Source organism: Microtus oregoni, unplaced genomic scaffold (genome assembly GCF_018167655.1).
Source record: "Microtus oregoni isolate MIOR12 unplaced genomic scaffold, Mior012 000074F_003, whole genome shotgun sequence".
NCBI classification, from domain to species: domain Eukaryota; kingdom Metazoa; phylum Chordata; class Mammalia; order Rodentia; family Cricetidae; genus Microtus; species Microtus oregoni.
In genome coordinates, this window is record NW_024543990.1 from 1,006,342 (window position 1) to 1,028,056 (window position 21,715).

Consider the following 21,715-nt stretch of genomic DNA (forward strand, 5'->3'; position numbering starts at 1 on the left):
GGTTGTTAATCACGAGGCATTTGTTCTTTACCTCCCACCCTCAAATGAAGCTGGGATAGCTAAGAGACAGCTTCCCAGAGGTCCTACTGCTTACAGAAACATCAGTTTGCCAAGACTTTTGTGGTGAGATACAAGAGGAGGGATAGAAGCCCAAATCTGTCACTGAAAAACATGTAGTAAACTTCAAGTGAGCCAGCCAACAGTTCACAAGAGGTTCTGCAAATCACCTCCAGGGACTTCCACATCCTTCCCTGTTCCTGAAGGGTTAGGGATGGGACCCGACTACTAGGCAGCCATGGTGTCAGAGCATATTCCTATGCTTCATTAAATTTGGAGCTGATTTCTTGCAGGTTCCCCCACCCACTGGCTCCCCTCCCTAGCAAGCATTTGTCTGCAGGCAGCCTGGGATTTTAAGGTGCCAGATTCCTATGAAAATGAGCAGAGAAAGAAGGAACAGCAGGCATTTTGCAGAAAACGCTGTCACCAAGGGAGCAAGGAACGAAAGTAGCTGTTGCAGGTCCCCCCCCCCCCCAATGATTTAATCACCCAAACAACTGGGGAATACAAGCATAAGCCTTTCTCTTTTTGTCTACAACGTACACCAGAATCTGACATTGTTTGGGAAGAGAGAAAGGGGGCGGGGAGGCAACCTTTACAAGAAAACTCATCAATGATTTCGATCATGTAGCTGCATCTTTTTCTGCCTACTCAGTTTGTTCTCGTGTCCCCAGCACACGTTTAAAGGTGATGCCTGCCACTTGTTCTTCCGAGATTTGTGCAATATGAGCTCGTGTGCCCTTTTTATCCAAAGGAGAAACCCTTGTTACCACAGGGGGAACAAAAAGGATAATAAGAACTAAATCAAGGCATGCTTATTTCTCTGCACACCTCTGGACCTTGCAAGCCCACGAGGAAAGGTGTACATTAGAGACATCGAGGTCATTTTGGTCTTTTTGATTATCATCAAATACAGTATTCACTCCTATAGAAACACACAAAGCAGCCGAGAAAGGCGTAAAACTATGAATGATTAAAAAAAAGCAACCAGTCCCTTAATCTACTTTAGAAACACGAATAAAGACACCAGAGAAAACCAGAAGGCTGCAATAATGTCCCTCTTGGGAAGAAGAAAGAAGGAAATTGCTTCTGGTGTGAAAGTGTTGCTATTTTAGGCGACAGGCATATTCATGGGTAAATCTGTTATCCTTTCATGCTTCAACACAGATGAACCCCACAGACACACGGCAAGCAAAAGACAAAAGACCACATGTCGTGTAACACCATTTCAGTGGAAAGTCTAGAAGAGGCAAATCTATAGACACAAAGGGAATTTGTGGATGCCAGGGCCTGGGGTTGGGGGGATGAGGAGAATGGGGAGTGAGTATTTAATATCTGTAGTGATGAAAAGGTTCTAATATTAGATCTTACGTGCCACAAACCTGTAAGTTATGTTAAAACCATTGAGTTGTAAACCCTTTAAGTCGATGGATTAAACGGCACATAAACCACGTCTCAAAAAAAGTTGCTTCTGGCGGGAGAGATGACTCAGAGGTTCAGAGGCTGCTTTTGCAGGAACTAAAGCTTTCTTCTCAGCACCTGGGTCTGGTGGCTCATAACTGCCTGTAACTCCAGCTCTGGGTGAGCCGATGCCTCCAGCCTCTACAGGCATCTGTGCGCATATGCACATACTGCTCCCCATACACACAGCCAAAATAATTCTGTAAAAAGGTTGCTCTTTACAAAAATCTGCAATGCCTGATGGCTGTTACACCAGTAAGATGGGGGCAAAACAGCTCCCTCTGCGTTTATACGATAAATACAACCGAAGAATGGACTAACACACTTTATTTGGATGGATGTTTTAATTATCAGGAATAGCGTAGGATCCACGATGCACAGTGGAAGATAAATGGGACCCCAACATAGTTCTATGACGTCGGTGGTTGTCTAAGTGTGATCACATGTGTGTTTCCAAATGAACCCTCATCCAGTGCAGAAACAAAGCCCATCCCCTGCTCTGATTTCACATCATGCTGCTGCTGTCACCAAAGAATAGAAACGACAAAGAATAAATGAGCCGAATAACCCCTGTGCTTGGGTTCCCACTGCCCAACAGAATGTGTCTTCCTTATGTGCGTGGGCTTATGTCTCCATCTGGACTATAAACTGATTAAATGCAGCCATGGTGTCCTGTATTTGCCCTGTTTCCCACAATAACCACATTGGCTCTGGGCAGCATACACAAAAGGTCACCAGGTCACACTGTCCATTTTGGACTGACTTGTGTCCTTCTAAAGAAGGGTGACGGGTGGAGGGCCTGGGTTAGGTGGGTAAGAAAATGTATACTTCCCAACACTTCCCACTTGATCCTTTAACTTGGACAGATGGTTTCTATGGTCTTTGTGGATATATCTGGAACTCCTCAGCCATGCACAAGGATTAGTGATCGTAGGACAGGAAAAAGTCCTGTCCTCTTCTGCTGTCAACGGTTTGTCTTTTGTTACTGATCATGGGAGGGTGGGTCTAAGCTAAAGATGCATTAAGGAGCTAAAGAAATGGCTTAGGTGGTTAAGAGCATTTGCTGTGCAGCCATGAAGCCTGCAGTTTGGATTCTTATACCTAAGTAAAAAGCTGGGCTTGCAACACCAGTGCTGTTGGGATAGTTGGAGCTAGGACGATCAGATCACTGGAACACACACACACACACACACACACACACACACACACACACACACGTAAACATTTAAAGGACTTCTACCCATGGGGCAGTGTGAATGGCCCCCATTGACTCATGGATTTGAATTCTTGGTTCCCAATCGGTGGAACTGTTTGGGAGGGATTAGGAGATGTGGCCTTGTTGGAGCAGGCACGTCACTGGAAAAAGGCTTTGAGGTTTCAAAAGCTCACACCAGGCCCGGTTAGGTATCTCTCAGCTTTGTGATATAATGTATATAATGTATAAATGTAAGCCCCAATAAACTGCCTCTTCTATAGGTTGCCTTGGTCATGGTACATTAGCCCAGCAATAGGAAAGTAACTAGGGGCCAGGAAGTGGTGGCGCATGCCTTTAATCCCAGCACTTGGGAAACAGAGGCAGGTGGATCTTTGTGAGTTCGAGGCCAAGCCTGGTCTACAGGAGCTAGTTCCAGGACAGGTTCCAAAGCCACAGAGAAACCCTGTCTCGAGAAACAAAACAAAACCAAAAAGAAAGAAAGAAAGAAAAGAAAAAAGAAAAGAAAAGAAAACTTAGACAGGCAGGGAGGGCCAGTGAGCAGTGTTGTCAGGTGAGGGGACCTATTCTGCTTCTGAGTTCTAATGTTTACCCTGCTGCAGATATTCAGATATGGGTTTGTATTGCACAGGTGGAGGCCAAAGGACAATTGTGGCTGCCATTTCTCAGGAGCCATCTTTTACTCTTCACACCCTGTTTTTGAAACAGGGACTCTCCAGAGAGGTCTGGAGCTCATCCAGTAGGTCAGGCTGGCAGACCAACAAGGCTCAGGCATCTGCCTCTCCAGCACCAGGATTATAAGCATGTAACACTACGTTTGGCTTGTTTTCAACTTATTTATTTTCATTTTATGTGTACTGGTGTTTTACTTGCATGCATATGTACCGTGCCTGGTGCCCAAGGAGGTTAGAAGAAACTGTCTGAGCCCCCGAAACTGGAGGTAGAGCACACTGAGAACCAAACTTAGGTACTCGTCAACAAGTGTTCTCAACTGCTAAGCCACCTCTCCAGCTTCCATGTCTGATTTTTTTTTTCAACAAGGGTTCTGGGGATCAAACCCTTGGTGTGTGAGCTGTAAACACTTTACAGACTAAGCTCTCTCTCCAAGCCCAGACAAAGGGCTCTCGAAAGAACAGAGCAGTGACCAAATGAATCTCAACGGCGACCATCTGAAAGCGAAATGAAGTATGATCTCCGTGAATTTCTGTCTGAGAGCCAGGGGTGTCGGCATCAAAGACTTCACTTACAGCTTCTTGTGTGGGACGAAAGGACGAGGAACAAAAGAGAAGCAACAAAAACTATCAGAAAGCCTGGGAAAATTTGTGGGAGGAGTGGGTCCTATATCTCAAGGATAGAGCCATTGTTCAGCATGCACCGGGCCTTGGGTCCCATCTCCAGGCCTGAGCAAAGAAATGAGTGAATAAACAAATAAATAACTAAACAAATAAAAGGCAGAAATTTCTGACTCTTAATTGCAAAGGGCAAGGATGGAATTCTGACAACCGGTTGCATGAACTCTCCTTAAAAACCTATCTTAGAAATTAGGTGTGGTGGCTCATGCCTGTAATTTTAGCACTCGGGAGGTGGAGGCAGGCTGATTACTATGAAGTCACACTCAGCCTGGACTACATAGTGAGGTGAAGACTAGCCTGGGCTTCAGTATGGTATCTTGCCTCAAAATAATGACAACACAAAGAATTTAAAAAGAAAACTAAGAAAAAATAACCCATATCTTAGGATTTGCAGTATGACCTTGAGATTTTATTTTTATGAGTCTTTCTAAACACTAGAAATACAACTATATAATGAAAGTCACAAGACAGATAGATCATGAAAATGGGTATTATATATTATATATAATGGTTATATAATTATAGTCAAACCCGTATAATTATACATGTTGTGTTATATTGTGTATCATAGTTATAATTATATCTTATAGTTATAAGATATTTATATATAATATATATATATATATATATATATATATATTTGGAGAAAACAGAAGAGAATGACATAAGTCAGGAATTCTGACCCTTATGTGTATTTATGTTGTCTGATTGACAGATCATTCCCTCTAACACTCATAAACACACAATGTTCACAAGAGTAATTCAACCTCCTTTCTCCCTCCCTCCCTCCTCCTTTCTTTCTTCCTTGCTTACTTTTTTTTTCTCTTTCCCTGACAAGACCTTCCTATATAGCCTAGACTTCCTTCCTGTTTTGAGACAGGGTCTTAGGTTGCCCAGGTTGGCCTCAAACTTAAATAGCTGAGGTCGGCATTGAACTCATGACCTTCCTGCTTTAGTTTGCCCAGTAATAGGATTGTAGGTATGCGCAGCTACCCCAGATAAAGAATAAAATGGGGCTTTTATTTGTTTGCTTTATAGTACTTCTGGGGATTCAACCCAGGGCCTCAGGAAGACTAGGCAGGGCTGTACCGCTCAGCTACATCTCCAGCCCTTCAGCCAAATTTTAGTGTTTGAAATTGTGAACTTTGGAAGGAATTCTGACTTGATGAGAGTCGAGAGCATCATTAACGAGTATGATTTCTAAGACTGAGAGAGAATTTAAAATTTATTTGATGGGCATTTTAGAGATTTGGCTTTAATCTATCTTTATTTAAGTATATTATGCCCGCTAGGGCCACATTTAGAAATTGAAAAGTGCCAGAGTATATGAGTGTTTAGGCTTTCTTGGCTCTCTGTGGATTATTTTATTAGACTCCAGTGGTACTTTGCCTTATGCTAATCCATATTTAAACTAGGGTGACCCTTTGTCCTGATTTGCCTAGGACAGTCCTCGTTTACACTTGTCCCAGTGGATCTATTAATAGCTTCATCCTTAGCTCTCAGTAATAGTCGGGTTTAGGATATGAAATTCTACAATTGCTCGAACTTCGCCTCTTAAACTTTCCAAGAACACATGATCTCGCATTAATTGTTGCAATTTACACTAGTTTTATAGAAATTTGGAGGCCTTTCTTTCCGTTGCATTATAAACACCATTTGAACTTTAGAAAGCTCCTCACGGAACCAGCATGTTAGTAGTAAGACAGTGACAAAATTGCCACACAAAAATGACTTTTAAAATTAATAAGCTGTTAACTAATTCACACGGTGCTATCCAATAATTTCTATTATGCAGGTTGTATTTCGATTTTTCATCTATTTTCTTAATTAAATAACATTATTAAATATTAAATAAATGTCAGTGGCAGAGTGACACATACCTTCATAGCCAAAGAGAAGTAATAAGAAGAAGCCTTTGATCTTGTGTGGCATTTTCCCCTTGTCCTTGGCCACAGCTCTGCCTACCTGAAGTGGGGAGCTGGCCTAGGAGCAGGCGATTAACTTGAGCCACTGGCCTCGCTAAGCATCTTATTCCAGTTTGGTTTTAGGTCTTCCACTCAGCCCACCTCTAGTTAACCCACACAGTTCCCTGCCTCCGCAGGAAGCCTCAGAAGATATTGTTGAACCATAGGTTGGTTCAGCAAAGAAGGGACCGAAGTTTGTCCCTTTTAAGGTAAAGCGAGCAAGGGAAGGAAATGGAAACAAGAATCGGACCTCGGTCCCTAATTCTTTCTCCAGTATCGTTTTCTAGGGAGTGACCTGGCCTCTGTTTGTGTCCTAGTGTTCTCTCCCAGAAGAAACTGGCACTAGGCTGCCATCTGCTCACTCAGGAAAACACTATCTTTGGTGGTGGCAGCTCATGTATACATAAGGATGTGCGGTGTTGAGTTACTTATGATAATGACAGCATGGGGACAATCAGAATGTCCAAGGTTCGGAAGCTGGCTAAGTGCAAAGATTCCCAAGCTGAGCTGGGAGGAAACTCCATAGCATCCACTTGTAACTGAGTGACTTGAAGGCAAATTCACTGCCTGTAAAATGATGGCAATAATAGCTACTTCCCAGAATTCTGCTGAGGTTGAGATGGGATGAGGTCACAAAGCACATAGTAAGGGAAGATGGAGCTTGGCTTAGGATGGCGAGCCTTGCTTTGACTATGGGAGCAGGAGGCTCACATTCGATTCTGAGCATAACTAAACAAAACAAAGTACTTAGGTCAATGTCCGGTGCACTTAGCCACCATTATTACATGGCCGTTAAAAATCGAGTTGATGGGAGGAACAAGGTGAATGGATGTACAGTTTCAGTTTTGCAAGAGAAAATTCTGGAAATGTGTTCACAGCAATCAGTTCCTCACTGCATTTTACTGGATGAGGTTTAAAAAGAGTAAATTTACTGTTAACCGGAAAATCATTTCATATTTTTGAGTTAGAAAAAGATGTAAATTCATATACTGTATAATGGAAACTGGGGGTGGGAGAAGGCAAGAAAAACAACAACCCTAAAGTGTCTCTTCTTCATTTAGTTCTCGCCTACCATCATCTGACCCTTGACCCCCAGGACCCCAGAAACCTTTCTCTCATACTTTTGCCAAAGATAAAAACATCCCTTCACCCCTAGAAAGTTCTTCTCCCTGCAACAGAACCCTAATAAAAGGAGCAAAAGCGAACTGAAGAAACATTTAGGCACCCATCAACACATGGGTGGGGAGCGAGACTGTCAGGATGCATTATATATACATGTATGAAACTGACAAAGACCACATTTAATTAATAAATTTGAAAGCAGGACACTTACTCTAAACTGGATGTGAATTCTTATTTAAAGAGAGGAAAATTCTTTCCACTAACCTTCCGGCTACATGGGAAGGGAGGATGCTTTTGTTCTTGCTCCATATTTTAGAGTTGAATAAGCTATCAAAAAGTTGAGTCCTAAATCTTTAATCATCATCAACTTTTAAAAACTTAGTTGCAGTCCAAGCGTTCTACGCTGATGTATTTTCGTGGGAAGTTTTGGAGGTCAACTTGTTCTGGCTGGGGAGGAAGGGCTACTGCACTCCAGAGCCCCTCGGAGGTGGAGTAAACAACAGCTAAGGCTCCAACCCGCCCTGCTTCCACTCTGGGTTATTTCTGCGACCTTGGTTGAGAGGAAGGAGGTGTCTGTCGTTTCACTTCTGAGATAGAAAAGTGTCAGGAGAAATACAGGTAGAAGAAAGAAAAAATATTGTTTCAGGCTTTTGGTGTTATGCTGACAATAGCGTTTAGAGAAAAAGCTATGGTTCCACTGGGGCTCGAACCCAGGACCTTCTGCGTGTAAAGCAGACGTGATAACCGCTACACTATGGAACCCTCATACCTCTGCGGCCGATTAGAAGCCTTTTCAGAGGGTGCAGCCAGACGCAGAGGCACCACAGAAACCCTTCCCTCCGTCGTGGCTCCGCCCCTTCTCGGAGGCGCGGAGTTCAAAGCCGGATTTTGACCCTTTGGCTCAGGAGGAGAAGCTAGCAGATAGCCCACCTCGTGGCCCCAGAGTCGCGGCCACCTGAAACCCGGCTCCCCATAACTTCCTGACCCCAAACATTTCCTCAGCAGTGGCGAGGCCGTCTGAAGGATGGGGTTTCCCATGTTTAGGCACTGCTGCCTCTGGTACCTTCCTTCGGCTGTCTTCCTTTCCCACTTAAAGCGGCTGGACTGACTAGCGCTGCCCGAAGGAAGTCTTGGGAAACGGCGCCGCTCGCGGCAGCATCTAGATTCTTTAGCAAGGAGGATTAGAACGGGACTGCCCGAGAAGAAGAATCAGACGCTGCAGAGTGTGCTTGGGGTCATGTTTATGATGGCATCTGACTTGCCAGGATTGAAAAGGAACCAAAGCTGCAGCCCTCTTACCTCTCCCCGCATGTTCCCCTTTCTGAAGTCACCAAGGGGATAAGATTCTCAGGGCTTTTCCTTCAGTCCCATTTGTTTAGGGCTAGAAGTAGTGGTTGTGGTATGCAGGCCAACTCTTGGTGGTTGTCACAGAACAGCATCAGCCACATAACTTGAGAGGTTTGGTGCAAAATGAAAAGGATCGTCTAGTGTTTGTGAGGTTATGAATGAGTTAAATGGTGGCCACAGTGCCTTATATCCAGCGTGCTGACCCCGCTTCAAGGAATGTAAGATTTTGGGACTCTCCATCACCAAGGCTCTCAGGTTGCTTGCTTGCTTTGCATTGTGTCCTTTTGCCTTCTCTAGGGCTTCTGAATAGGGCTTTTGTCATCATCCTAGAATTGCTGAGCACCCTCAAGCTTTAAAACCTACTAAAAACCATTTGGGAGTGTCTCTAGCCATCATGGTGGACACGACCTGGGCATGGCAGTTGTTGTTTCTCCTGGCATGTTCCTCTGCTGCTGGCAGGATAATGGAAATATCATACTGATTATAAATAAGACCCTCCCACCAACCCCTATTTTGCTACTAACACTGAGGGAAGCAACGGGGTAAGGTGGGGATGAGGGTGGGATGAACACAAACGTGGAGGTGGGTGAAATCTTAGTACCGTTGTTGTTCATCAACAGCTGTGCATCCAAACTGGTCAGTTCAGCGTGCTAATCCTCTTCTCCTTTAGGAAGTACAAGGGCTGGACTAGACACCTCTACTCTCACGCTGTATCTAAATACTAGCTTCCTTTTCCAGACAGAAAAATGAAGACAGTTGTTATCTTTTGTTTCTTCACGGACCTAGTTAAAGACAAGCTTACAGTTAAATGATCTGAGTTGGTTGTGTTTTAAAGGCCGGAGGTCATGTAGTCCAGATGATCCTCAAACTGGCTCTGTAGCTAAGGATTGACTTCAGATCTGCCTGCCTCTACAGCCTGAGGTCTATGATTACAGGCCCACGCCACCATGGCCAGTTTTAAGAGGTGGAGAGTGAGCCCAGGGCTTTATGGATACTAGGCAAGGACACTACCAACTGAGCTATGCCCTCTGCTCCAGCCTGCCTTTTCTTTGATACATTTTTGTGAGGCCTTCTGAGTATTTGATGCCTAGTTGTATGCTATGAAAGACTCCTGAGTGGCCAACCACCAGGTATAGGATGAAGTCACAAAAGCTGTGCTTCCTGCTCGCCAGTGGCTAGAACCCACCTATTTCCACACTCGCTATGAATCCAAAACAACTGCTTAAGAATCGGCCCTAAAATTATACCTACCAGTTGTGTTTCAGGCTGTGTCTCTAGGAACGCTTTGCTGTGCCCTAGATTTCCGACTCTGCCCTTGGCTACAAGGGTCATTTGCCAGATGCAAGTTTCAGCCACGTCCCCGCACTTGCTCTTGGCAGACAAATGAGCCTGGAGCTCCACTAATGCACGTAACAGAGATTCCTGCTACTTGTAAGAAAATGTTTTCTCTTCCTTTTCTCCATTCTAGCCAGAAGGGGATACTCCCTGTCCCTCTCAAAGTACACTCATCGCGACTATTATTAGTCAAGTACAGGGTGGCTTACAAAGGATTCTTGGGTAATAGCCCTGCGAGACAGCCAGGCATTGCTAGCTCCGTTTTTTTACGTTGAAGGAACTGAAGCTGAGGAGTTGAAGTGCCTTGTCCATGACCTTGCAGCTGATGAGGGGTAGGGCTTGGTTGGTACTCACACTGCTGATGCTTAAGAGATCAAGTCCATAAAGGCTACATGTTTCTCCTAAGGGTGCTTTGACCTCTTGTATATTTTCTCCATGTGAAAGTAGGGAAGTGGATAGATGTATCTTAATCTTTTGCAATTTTCAAACAAGATTCCCAAAAACAGGAACCATGAACATGCTAGAAACAATTGCTGATGACTTTGGTGATTGCTTTGTCTGGAGTTTCTGTTTTCTAGGTTAAATATGGGAGGCCTGACACCTTCCCCCGCCCATGTGTACTTACAAGTATCTGAACAGCTATAGGAACACTACGTAAATAAATTAATAATGAAGGCAAGAAGTCACCTTAGAGGTTTGGAGTTCCCTGATTTTTCAGACGGTTTGTGTTGCTTCCCTAGTGTTTGGCTTTATTGATGGAAAACAATTTCATTTAAGAAACCCTAGCCCCAGTTAGGATGCCTAGTTTATCAGATTGCCTTTGCAGACTGTCCCACTCCGTCCTTAGTGAAAACTGAGAATTTTGTTGGGAAAGCAAATCACTGCTACAGCATGGCAGAGCTTACCTTGCCTCTTCTAGTTCACCATGTTCAAAACACTTTGAAACTACCTGCTGTTATATAGTCTTGTTGTTTTTGAGTCTTATTTTTCCACAGTCCCTTATATCCGTCTTCTCATTCAACTCAGATTCTCTAACCATTTTTATCACGTCTTGCCTGCTTCATTACTTCCAGATATATATGAATGTACAGGTATGAGAGTGTATATATATATGTATATATATGTATATATATGTATGTATATATACATATATATATGTATACACACACACATATATACATATATACATATATGTGTGTGTTTTCACTTTATTAGTGTTTTGAGACTGGGTCTCTCTATGTAGAGTTGGCTGGCCTGAAATTTGCTGTGTAGACCAGCTGGCCTTGAACTTATATTGATACACCTGCCTCTGCCTCCCAGATGTTGAGATTCCAGGTGCGTGCCACCCCACTGGGCTGCTTCCTTAAACTGTTGACAAAAGTAGAATTTCTTCAATTCAACTTGATCCACTGCCTCTGGCCCAAGGAAAACAGAAACCCAGGCCCAGTGGTTTTCTACTGACCTCGTTACTACATAGCTCAAGCAAGCCCTGTAGCACAGCATGGCGGTTACTTCTGGTATTCATTCTCTACCGCCCTCTGGTGGCTTGAATGAGAAAGGCTTGTCTGTGTGAATGCTTGGGCTCCAGTTAGTGGAGCTGTTTGAGAAGGATTAGGAGGTGTGTGGGCTTTGAGGTTTCAAAAGCCCACACAAGGTCTAGTCTCTCTCTCTACCTGCTACCTGTGGGTCAGGATGCAAAGCTCTCAGCTACGGCTCTAGTGCCATGCCTGTCTGGTCCCCACCATGATGATCATGGCCTAACCCCCTGCCCCACCTCCTTCCCAAATCTGAAGAGAAAAGAACTGAAAGCAATCTGAAGAGAACTACAAGGAACCCCTGCCCCTGCCTTTGGTCTCATCCACTTCTTTCTTTAGTGCTGGGCACTGGACTATGTAATAAGCATTAATGTGCTTTGTGTCCTCCCAGGCTCTATTCACTAAATGCCTACAGCACCCATCCTCAGCTGCTGATGGTGACGATTCAAAGCGCCCTGGGGGAGGGGATGTCTTATAAGGCCTCTGACAATGCTCGGGATCCTCCTGTTTGTCATGGGAGAAGAATGCTGTTGACACCCAGTAGATAAAGGGCAAGGGTGCTATTTAATATCCTCCAAAACACAGAAGATCTCCTCACTGGAGACAGTTACCTGGCCTCGACAGCAGTGGTATGGTTGAAAAACCCCGCTCGAGATCAACATTATGGAGAGAGAGAGAAAGAAGGGGAGGGACAGAGGTCAGAGAATGAATTGACTCCTTTAATCCTCGCAACAGCCCTAGAAAAAACAACCATTTAAGTCTGGTTTACAGGGGGCAACTCAACTCAGCCACACAGCAAGTAAATAAATGAGCAGGGTTTGAAAACCAGGCCATGTTTAAACTCCCTAAGATGTGTTTAACTTCTACATTACACAGCTTAATTTTGATCTTGCAATGTTTCACTAAAACAGTTTGATTTCCCATGTCCCTCACAGCTGGGAGAGATGAGGTGACATAATTCTGGCCAATGGCAGGTCTGTGGGCGTCCAGAACCTTTTCTTTAGAAGGAAGTAGACTGTTGGCATGTGCCTCTTTTGCATTAGCTCTGCACACTGAGCTTGCTGCATTTGGGAACTGCTGTGAGCTAAAACATTATCCTCCTAAAAGCGGCCATTCTCATTCTGTCCTGAATGCGCATGTCATGCCGCCAGTGGATGGGCCGTTGTGATCATGTGTGGACAAGTATTAAGAAGCAAACTATGTGGTTTGGTCCAAAGAAGGAAAGTAGCTGCATCTCCTACTATCAGATTCCTTGTTATACGATGAAAAATAAAAGCCCCTCATTTGCAATTTCGCGGTTAAGTGGGGGTTTCAGTTATACGAGGGAAAATCCAAGCCCTACTGATTGACGATCCCCACGTTTCCCACTGGCAGCTCTTTCCTACATCACGTTGACAATGTCTTTAATCTGCTCTCCAGCTGCTGATGGACTGTTTTGCGTCCCTGCTTATGTGGGGAAGATGTCTTGCATCAGTGTTGGATGGTGCGGGAGGTCTTTTTTTAAACCTAAGACATGGCCCATTTCAAGAAGTTTAAAGAACATTTTTTAATTCAAAGGACTAATTTGTTCTAAGATGTTAATGGAAGATAATGATTTGTATGGGTTTCCTAATTTAGGATGATAAATTGATTTTGTTAATGAATGATTAGGGTCATGTGTCCTTTCTCTTAAAGAAAAAAATGCCAAGAGAAAAAGGCAGATGGGATAGGAGACAGCATGATTGATAGGCAAGAGCCTGTCTTAATAGTCAAGTACTCTGCATCATATTCCTCTCGAGACTAGCTATCTATAATCTTCAAAATTATCTACAATCACATTCAGTGTGATGAGATTATATATAAACAGCCATTCTAGAAAAAGATCAGGCCCAAATACTTTACCACCCCCACTTCTCATTTGTCTTGATCTACCTCTAATGCCTAGGGTCGCTCCCTGGGGCCATGTAAGTAGACACAGGAAAAACTGGCAAACTCCCCACTTCCATCGTGCATGATTTAAAGGGAAACATCTGGAAATGTGCCAGTCCCTCTACTTCCTCAGCATTCACTGCCTCGTTCAAGTGGCCACATGAGTTCAACTGTGCACACACTTGAAACTATGGCTAAGCTCTTCTCCACAGCCTGATGGAAAGATTTCAAGAGTGGTGCAGGTGTTTCCCAACCCAAATCATATGTGTATTTCTATTAGCGATTTAATATTTGGGATTTTAAAAATACAATTAGAGCATAGTCTGAAGGCCATGTACAATAATAATAAAAGCAAGATCAATGGATAGATTTCAAAAAAAAAAAAAAACCTCAGTTAAAGGCTGTCTTCAGGCTAGCAGTTTTCTGTTAAAGCCTGCTAAAATGCATTGGGTTCTATTTTGTGCAAAATGAGCCAGCTGCCATGACAACTGTCTGTGAATATTATTTTACTATTCATCATTAGTTTCCAGTAGCTGCCTCTGGGTCCAATGTTCATTCGAAAACCCAGATGCACATCCATTCTTAATAGAGTTCTCCTGAACATGTTTACAAAAAAAACAAAACCACACTTGCAATTGACTGGCTCTGTCTTTTCAAAGAGAAATTTGAATGAATATATACAATTGCAAGTTGATTATGGATTTGTATTGCTGATTTTTACCTTTCTCCTGGAAAAGGTGATTTGGACATGAATTTATATTGAGCTCAACTGTAGATTTCATTAAATAGATGCACTCGATCAGAGTTAAGGAAGAAGTTTCCCTTTAGAGAAGCAGTTCATGTGTTTAAAAACTGTATTTTGGGGATGAGGAGATGGTTCAGCTAGTAAAGTATTTGCTGCCGTAAAAGCATAAGGAGCTGAGTTCGAATCCCTAGCACCTGTATAAACAGCCCTGGAGTGGTAGCTCCAGGAGTCTCAGTGCTAAGAGACAGAGACACTCTCAAAAGATAAGGTAGAGGGGCTGGCGAGAGCTTAACAGCTACAGACAGTCTGACAACTTGAGTTTGACCCCTGGAGCCCATATAAAGGTAGAAGAAGAATTCCACACAACTGTCCTCTGCTCCACACATGCGCCATGGCACACGGAAGTCTACACACTCACCACACACACTCACACTCACTACACACACACCACACTCACCACATACACACCACACACACCATACACACTCACCACACACATACCACACACATCATACACACTCACCACACACATACCACACACGCACACACACTCACCATACACCACACACGCACACACACTCACCACACACACACCACACACACTCACCACACACACATGCACACACACTCAGAACACACACCACACACTCACCACACACACACCACACTCACCACACACACACACACATACACATGCACACACACACTAAAGAAGATGTTTTAGAAAATAAGATGGAAAAATGTTTAAGATACCTGATGTTTGACTATGACCCTCATTTACACATGTGCACATGCATGATCTTATACATGTAAGTACAGCAATTTCTGTAGTTCCAAAAGACTAAATATCTCATACCCAACTGACTTTGCAAAACAAACTTCAAACAAATCTGTTTTGAAATTCCCAAAGTAATGATACAGAGATTGAGGATCTGACTCCATTTCTCTGACCTTCTTTTGGTCTTCCCCATGTACCAAGTTCACCATCTCAGTAGACTGTGCTTATAGTGACAGTATTGCTCAGAGCACCATACTAGCCTGAGTACGCTGAGTCTTGGTCCCAATTCTCTTTCCAGGAGCCCTGAGATTCATTCATGTTCCCTTTCCAGTTACGTGTTTTGCCCCAATCCTCTAGCAGGAGAAGAGCATGTACTAACTGTCTTAGGTCTGAGATATATGCCCAGCCCTGAACAATCTCCATTGCTTGGGAAGTGGACATTATTAATTGGCATAAGTCATCAGAACCCACAGTTAGTGTGGAGTGGTATTAATCTCATGCAAAAACACACATCTGAGAAACTGGAGAAGGTTGGCTTCAAAAAGGAAAGAGGTTCTATTGCGAGGTGGTCAAGGGAATATTTGCTGGTCTTATAACAATAATTGTAGTTATGGTCTAATATAAACTAGATGCTACTTATACCATTTTGCAAATATATTGGTTAGAAAAAGTATATGGCTTCAAATAGTGAAATGGCAGAAGATGAACACTGAAGGGTTGTATTTTTAATCTTATGTTATATGAAGCCAAGAAATAGGCAGTTTCACTTTGTCCTCCATATCTCAGGCATATGTAGCACTTTATAACGTATAATAGATTTCTCCTGAAATTTTTTCTTTAAATATACACATAAAATAAAAATATTTTTAAATAAAAATAATATTTAAAGATATTAAAGTAAATAATATTTATTATAAGACCTGAGTTTGATCCAAGGGAACCACACTGAAGGACAAAACAGACACTGGCAAGTTGTCTTCTGACCTCCACACTCATGCTGTGGCACATGACCCCCTCCTTCCACTCCTCCACCGTTAAGTAAGTGTAACAATGTTTAGAGGGAGCCAGGCATTGTGGCTCCCTCAAGGTCTGCAGGCTTGTAGGGAGGTACCTTAAATCACTGAGCTATCTCTTGGGGTTTTCACCTCCCTTTTAAATCTCTGTTGTTTACTACTGAACACAATTCCTGCTGATGTGCCATATTTCTGCTAGTGTGGTGACAAGGAAAGGACACTATGCAATCAAGCTGGTAAAAGATTCAAGATTTTTTCTTAATTGCTTTTTTGCTAGGAAGATGGTGAAGTTAATATAAGGCCTAGAACAAAATGCTGTCTTATTTTTTTAATTAAAAATGAAGTACTCAGTACATGAACAAGTGGGAAGATTAAGAAAGAGAATTAGGATGAAGTTTTTGTAATTTCAAAACAGGATTGGTTCTGTCACTTATAACCTTTAACAATTTACATAATCTCCTTTGGGGCTCTGCTTCCTCATTTGAAAATGAGCACTGGCTGTCCATGCAGAATGCCTGAGTTCTATTTCCAGCATCCACATGGCAGTTCACAACTATCTGTCACTCCAGCTCTAGGGGATGCTATGCTATCATCTGGCCTCTGCAGGCACTGCATGCACAAGGAAAACTATAACTATCTATATATTCTTCAACTGCATCAAAGACTCCAGAAGGATGCTATATTACCTAAGTTAACAATAAGTTCATTGTAAGCAACTTCCAAAACTCTAGAATTGACAGAGACATCTTACTGCCTGGACAGTCACCCAAAGTTCTTCTGTACCATTGGGGTATCCATCTTCAGCCTACAGGCCCATAGTATCCTGGTGTGGGAGGTTCTTCTGTCTATGTGTTACTTTTATTGGTTGAATAAAGAAACTGCCTTCGCCTGTTTGATAGGGCAGCACTTAAGTAGGCGGGAGAAGGGCAGAGAGAGAGAGAGCCTCCATGGAGCTGCCAGGTCAGACATGCTGAATTTTTCCAGGTACTCCATGACCTCATGGTGACATACAGATTATTAGAAATGGGTTGAATCAAGATGTGAGAGTTAGCCAATAAGAGGCTAGAACTAATGGGCCAGGCAGTGTTTAAATGAATACAGTTTCCATGTGATTATTTCAGGTGTTAGCTAGCCAGACAGTCAGGATGAAAAGCAGGCCCTCTCCCCTTGTGACAGATGGCGGTCCAATGTGGCCAACTAACTCCATGTAAAACCTAAGAGGACTTGAAAAGGATTTCTAGACACAAATATAGAGTTTAACACAGCTTTTTACTGTTTGCTGGTGGTGTGCCACAGAGAGATTTTCCTGACTCAGCAATAGCACCAAAAAAAAAAAAAAAGCCACGCCATTTTAAAACAAAGCTTCCTGGGCCCTGCCTCTAGTGCAAACTCCGGCTATGGAGCATTGGTGGGCCTGGGTGTTTGTGTACCTACTCGGGATCAGGAGGAAAGTATCTGAGATCATGCCCGTGGCTCAGCTCTTCCTGCCTGGGCAGATGGCAGGATCAGGCTTGGGCAGGCAGGAGAGCACGGCGGATTCCTGCCACCATACAGAGAGATGTTTCCAGGCTGCACAGTGCTCTGTGTGACAGATTTGGCTGTAACTCAGATATAAAGAGCTTATGTGCCGCGCACTCAGTCTCAGAGTTAAAGTGCTGAGTGCAGCTCCTGCCTGGTGGCCCCAGAGCTAACAGAAACGGTACTACCATGGTAGAAACGGTCTACCATTTTGAAATTGGAGCCAACATCCAGAGCAGCTGCAACCAAGCTGCTTAGCATTTTAAAAGCTCTTCAAGACAGTAGAAAATTAAAGGCAATACAATAGGACAGATTCAGACATAAAAGACCTCTAAATGGGTCATAGCGTTAGATAAACATATGCAGGCTTGGGAGAGAGAAGAAAAAGAGTATAGAAAGTCATAAAATAAAATTAATGCTTTAAAAAGGGTAAAGCCTTTAAAGAGACAGAGTATAGATAATCATAGATTAAAAAAAATAAGCCACATAAAAATGGAAAATTCACAGAGAGTCTGGATTTTGTGTATTATTGTATTTTCTTTGAATTTTTTGTCTGTGAATGAGCTAAGTACAGAGACTTTTTATTGTATGGGCTGCTAAGTTAATCCAGCACGTATATTATAAAGGTATTTTGACTTCAGAATTTGGGTCTAAGGATATGATGCTTTGGAAAAGAGGGTCTTCTTTTGTTTTCACAGAGGATGAGACCCTGTGGATTGCTTCTAGAAAAATATGGTATGATAGACCATGCCCTCTTGAAAGGTTGCTGTAAACACCCTGAAAAACTTTCTTTGCTCAACTGCCAACTGAGATGAACCTAGCATACAGGATACACCATGAAAGACCTGATTAACAGCGCCCCCATACAGCATAAAGCAGTATAGAGAGAAAAAACTATTCCCATATTCCCAAATATTGTTTATAAATGTTCTTTTACATTTAAAGGGGTATATGATATAGATACGAATAATTTGCATTAGCATGGATTTTGCTTTATTGATATAAATTTAAGATCAATCTTGTTATATGTATATTTCTGCTCTTGATTAAGGTATTGTGACTGTGCAGTTCATTTAAAAATGTAATGTCTAATTAGGAAATAAGTTGTTAATGGATAATCATCGATAACAGTTAAGCTTGTAGTCATGTTAGTTAGATTTTCTAGATATACAGAGATATATTACAGTTAGATAGACATTCTTCATATCTTTCAGAAACTACAGAACATGGCATTTAAAATATTTTAATAACTTAGGGCTTTTCATGACAATGAGACACGTCTGCTCCTAGCAGCACCAGCTACTTCAAGAGGAAGATGGGCATCAAAGAGGCTCCTTATGAAGTTTGATAGCCATTTGGGCAAGAAACTGCTCTTGCCTGGACTGTTGTATAAACTGGACACAAAGAACCTGCAGAGAGAGGACTGCTGAACTTGCCTAAAGGTGAGATGGTCCTTCGGGGTTCCTGATTCATGAAAGAGTCTGTGAGACATTCTGCAGGACACAAAAGAAAGTGACTGAACTGTCTTTGGAATTTGCTGTTTCATGGAAAAGTCTGCTGGATACCATGGGCCTGTGGGATGAGGATGGGTGCCCCAATGGTACAGAGGAACTTTGGGCGACTGTACAGGCAGCATGATGTCTCTGTTATTTCTAGAGTTTTGGAAGTTGCTTACTTCTTGTTTACTTAAGTAATATTATCTCCTTCTGAAGCCTTTGATGGAGTTGAAGAAGTTATAGATGTAATTTTCCTTAGTTATGATAAGAGAGAAAATAGATATAAATATTGTAACTGTAATTCTTGCTTGATAACTGTTTTGTTATATGTAATTTTACTATGTTGAAGTTAAAGCCTTCCTTTTTGTTTAAACAGGAAAGGGGGAAATGGTGTAGGAGGTTCTTCTGTTTATGTGTTGCTTTCATTAGTTGAATAAAGAAATTGCCTTGGCCTTTTGCTAGGACAGCACTTAGGTAGGCGGAATAGACAGAACTGAATGCTGGGAAGAAGGGCAGAGAGAGAGAGAGAGCCACTGTGGAGCTGCCAGGTCAGACATGTTGAATTTTTCCCGGTAAGCCACGAGCTCATGGTGACATACAGATTATTAGAAATGGGTTGAATCAAGATGTGAGAGTTAGCCAATAAGAAGCTAGAACTAATGGGCCAGGCAGTGTTTAAATGAATACAGTTTCTGTGTGATTATTTCGGGTGTAAGCTAGCCAGCTGGGATGAAAAGCAGGCCTCTCTCCTTGTAACAGTATCCGGCAGACTTTTCATGAAGCAGGAAATTTCAAAGCCTATATTAACAGTTTGTCAGTAACTTTCTTCTGTGTCCTACAGAATGCCTAGCAGACTCTTTCATGAAGCAGGAACCCTGAAGGATCATCTCACCTTTAAGCAAGTTCAGCAGTCATTTCTCTGTGGGTCCTGCATATCCAATTCATCAAGCAGTCCAAACAAGAGCAGTTTCTTGCCCAAATGGCTAGCAAACTCCATAAGGAGCCTCTTCAATGCCCATCTTCCTCTTGAAGATATTGGTGTTGCCAGGAGCAGATGTGTCTCATTGTCATTAAAAGTCCTAACTTCTTAAAACACTTTAAATGCCACATTTTGTAGTCTTTGAAAGATTTGAAGAATCCCTATCCATCTGAAATACATCTATTAATCCATATTTCTTAATTATGCATTACATTTTTAAATGAGCTGCACAAACACAATACCTTAACCAAGAGCAGAAATACATGTACACAGTATAACAAAATTGACCTTAAATTTGTATCAATAAACCAAAATCCATACCCATGCAAATCTCTAGAGTATATCCCCCTTTAAATGTAAAAAAAGATTTATAGACAATATTTGGGAATATGGGTATAGTTCTGTCCAAACTTCTTTCTGCTGTTTATTGGGTGAAGTAATTTTTTGAGGGTGTTCACAGCAATCTTTCAGGGGCTCTTGGTCCATAAAACCATATTAGTTTGGAAGCAATCTACAGGTTCTTATCCTCTGTGGAAACAAAAGAAGAACCTCTTTTCCAAAGCAACATATCCATAGACTCAAACTTTGAAGTCAAGAATCCTTTATAATATCCATTCTGGTTTAGCTTAGCAGCCCATACATTGAAATTTATCTCTGTACTTAGCTCTTTCACAGTCATAAAATTCAAAGAAAACACAATAATATAGATAATCAGCACTCTGTATATATTCCATTTTTACACGACTTATTATTTTTTTACTCCTTTAATCTATGACTATCTGTACTGTCTCTTTAAAGACTTTACCTTTTTAAATACCATTTACTTCTTTTTATAACTGTCTATATTCTTTTTCCTCTCTTCCAAGCTTACATACATTTATCCAACACTGTGACCCATTCAGAGGTCTTTTATGTCTGAATTTGTTCTATTATGTATCTGTAATAATTTACTGTCCAGGTGCCCTTCTTAAAATGTTAAGTGCTTCTTTTTTTTTCTTTAAAAATATTCATCTATTTATGCAATGTTCTTTCTGTGTGCATGCCTGAAGGCCAGAAGAGGGCACCATTACAGATGGTTGTGAGCCACCACGCGGCCGCCGGGAACCGAACTCAGGACCCCCGGAAGAGCAGGCAACGCTCCCAACCGCTGAGCCATCTCTCCAGCCCCCTGTTAAGTGCTTCTTAAAATCTTAAGCTGTGACATTTATAGTACTGTCTGCTTGCCCAGTCCAGCCCAGCATAGTGGAACCTCCAAGAGCCATGTACACTGCCCCATCTCTAGGCACACAGCTGGTCAATGTTGCCACCAAGCAAGCCATGGCATGTTGCTCACAAACTCAATGTTTGGTCTTCTGACAGAGCCAGAGGTCACGCTGGCAGCAGGGCCCAGAAAGCTGGCATTTTAAAACCGCTGCTTTTTTTTCTATTACCACTGAGTCAGGAAAACCTCTCTTAAAGGAGCTGCAGCATGCCACCAGCAAGCAGCAAGACGCTGTATTAAACTCTGTATTTTTGTGTCTAGAATTCCTTTTCAAGCTATCTCAAGTTATAAGTGGATTTTAGTTGGCCACGTGGGTGCCAGTTTGTAGTAAGGAGGCCGCTTGTTCATTCTGGCTGCCCAGAACCAAAATAACCACACAAAAACTATATTATTTAAATCACTACTTGGCCTATTAGTTCTAGGTTCTTATTGGCTAACTCTTACACATTAATTGAACCCATTTCTAGTGTATCGCTGCAGGGCTGTGGCTTACCAGCTACAGTTCCGGCATCTATCTCGGGTAGGGCTACATGGCGTCTCTCTGACTCTGCCCTTCTTTCTCCCAGCATTTAGTCCAGTCCTCTTTGCCTAGCTCTGCTCCAACCCACCCTACTCTGCTATAGGCTCAAAG

At 42.4% G+C, this 21,715-nt stretch overlaps 1 protein-coding gene and 1 non-coding gene across 2 annotated transcripts in view; both read right to left on the reverse strand.

Annotated features, from left to right (window-relative positions):
* Rs1 (retinoschisin 1) overlaps window positions 1–8,207 on the reverse strand; it is a 30,461-nt gene extending 22,254 nt beyond the window's left edge. The window contains exon 1 of the mRNA XM_041642403.1: window positions 7,939–8,207. Coding sequence (XP_041498337.1) covers window positions 7,939–8,207 — 269 coding nt within the window. The remainder of the gene's footprint in view (window positions 1–7,938) is intronic.
* Window positions 7,859–7,931, reverse strand: Trnav-uac. The gene has a single exon. It is a non-coding gene; the product is annotated as a tRNA-Val (tRNA).
* Window positions 8,208–21,715: the final 13,508 nt, after the last annotated feature.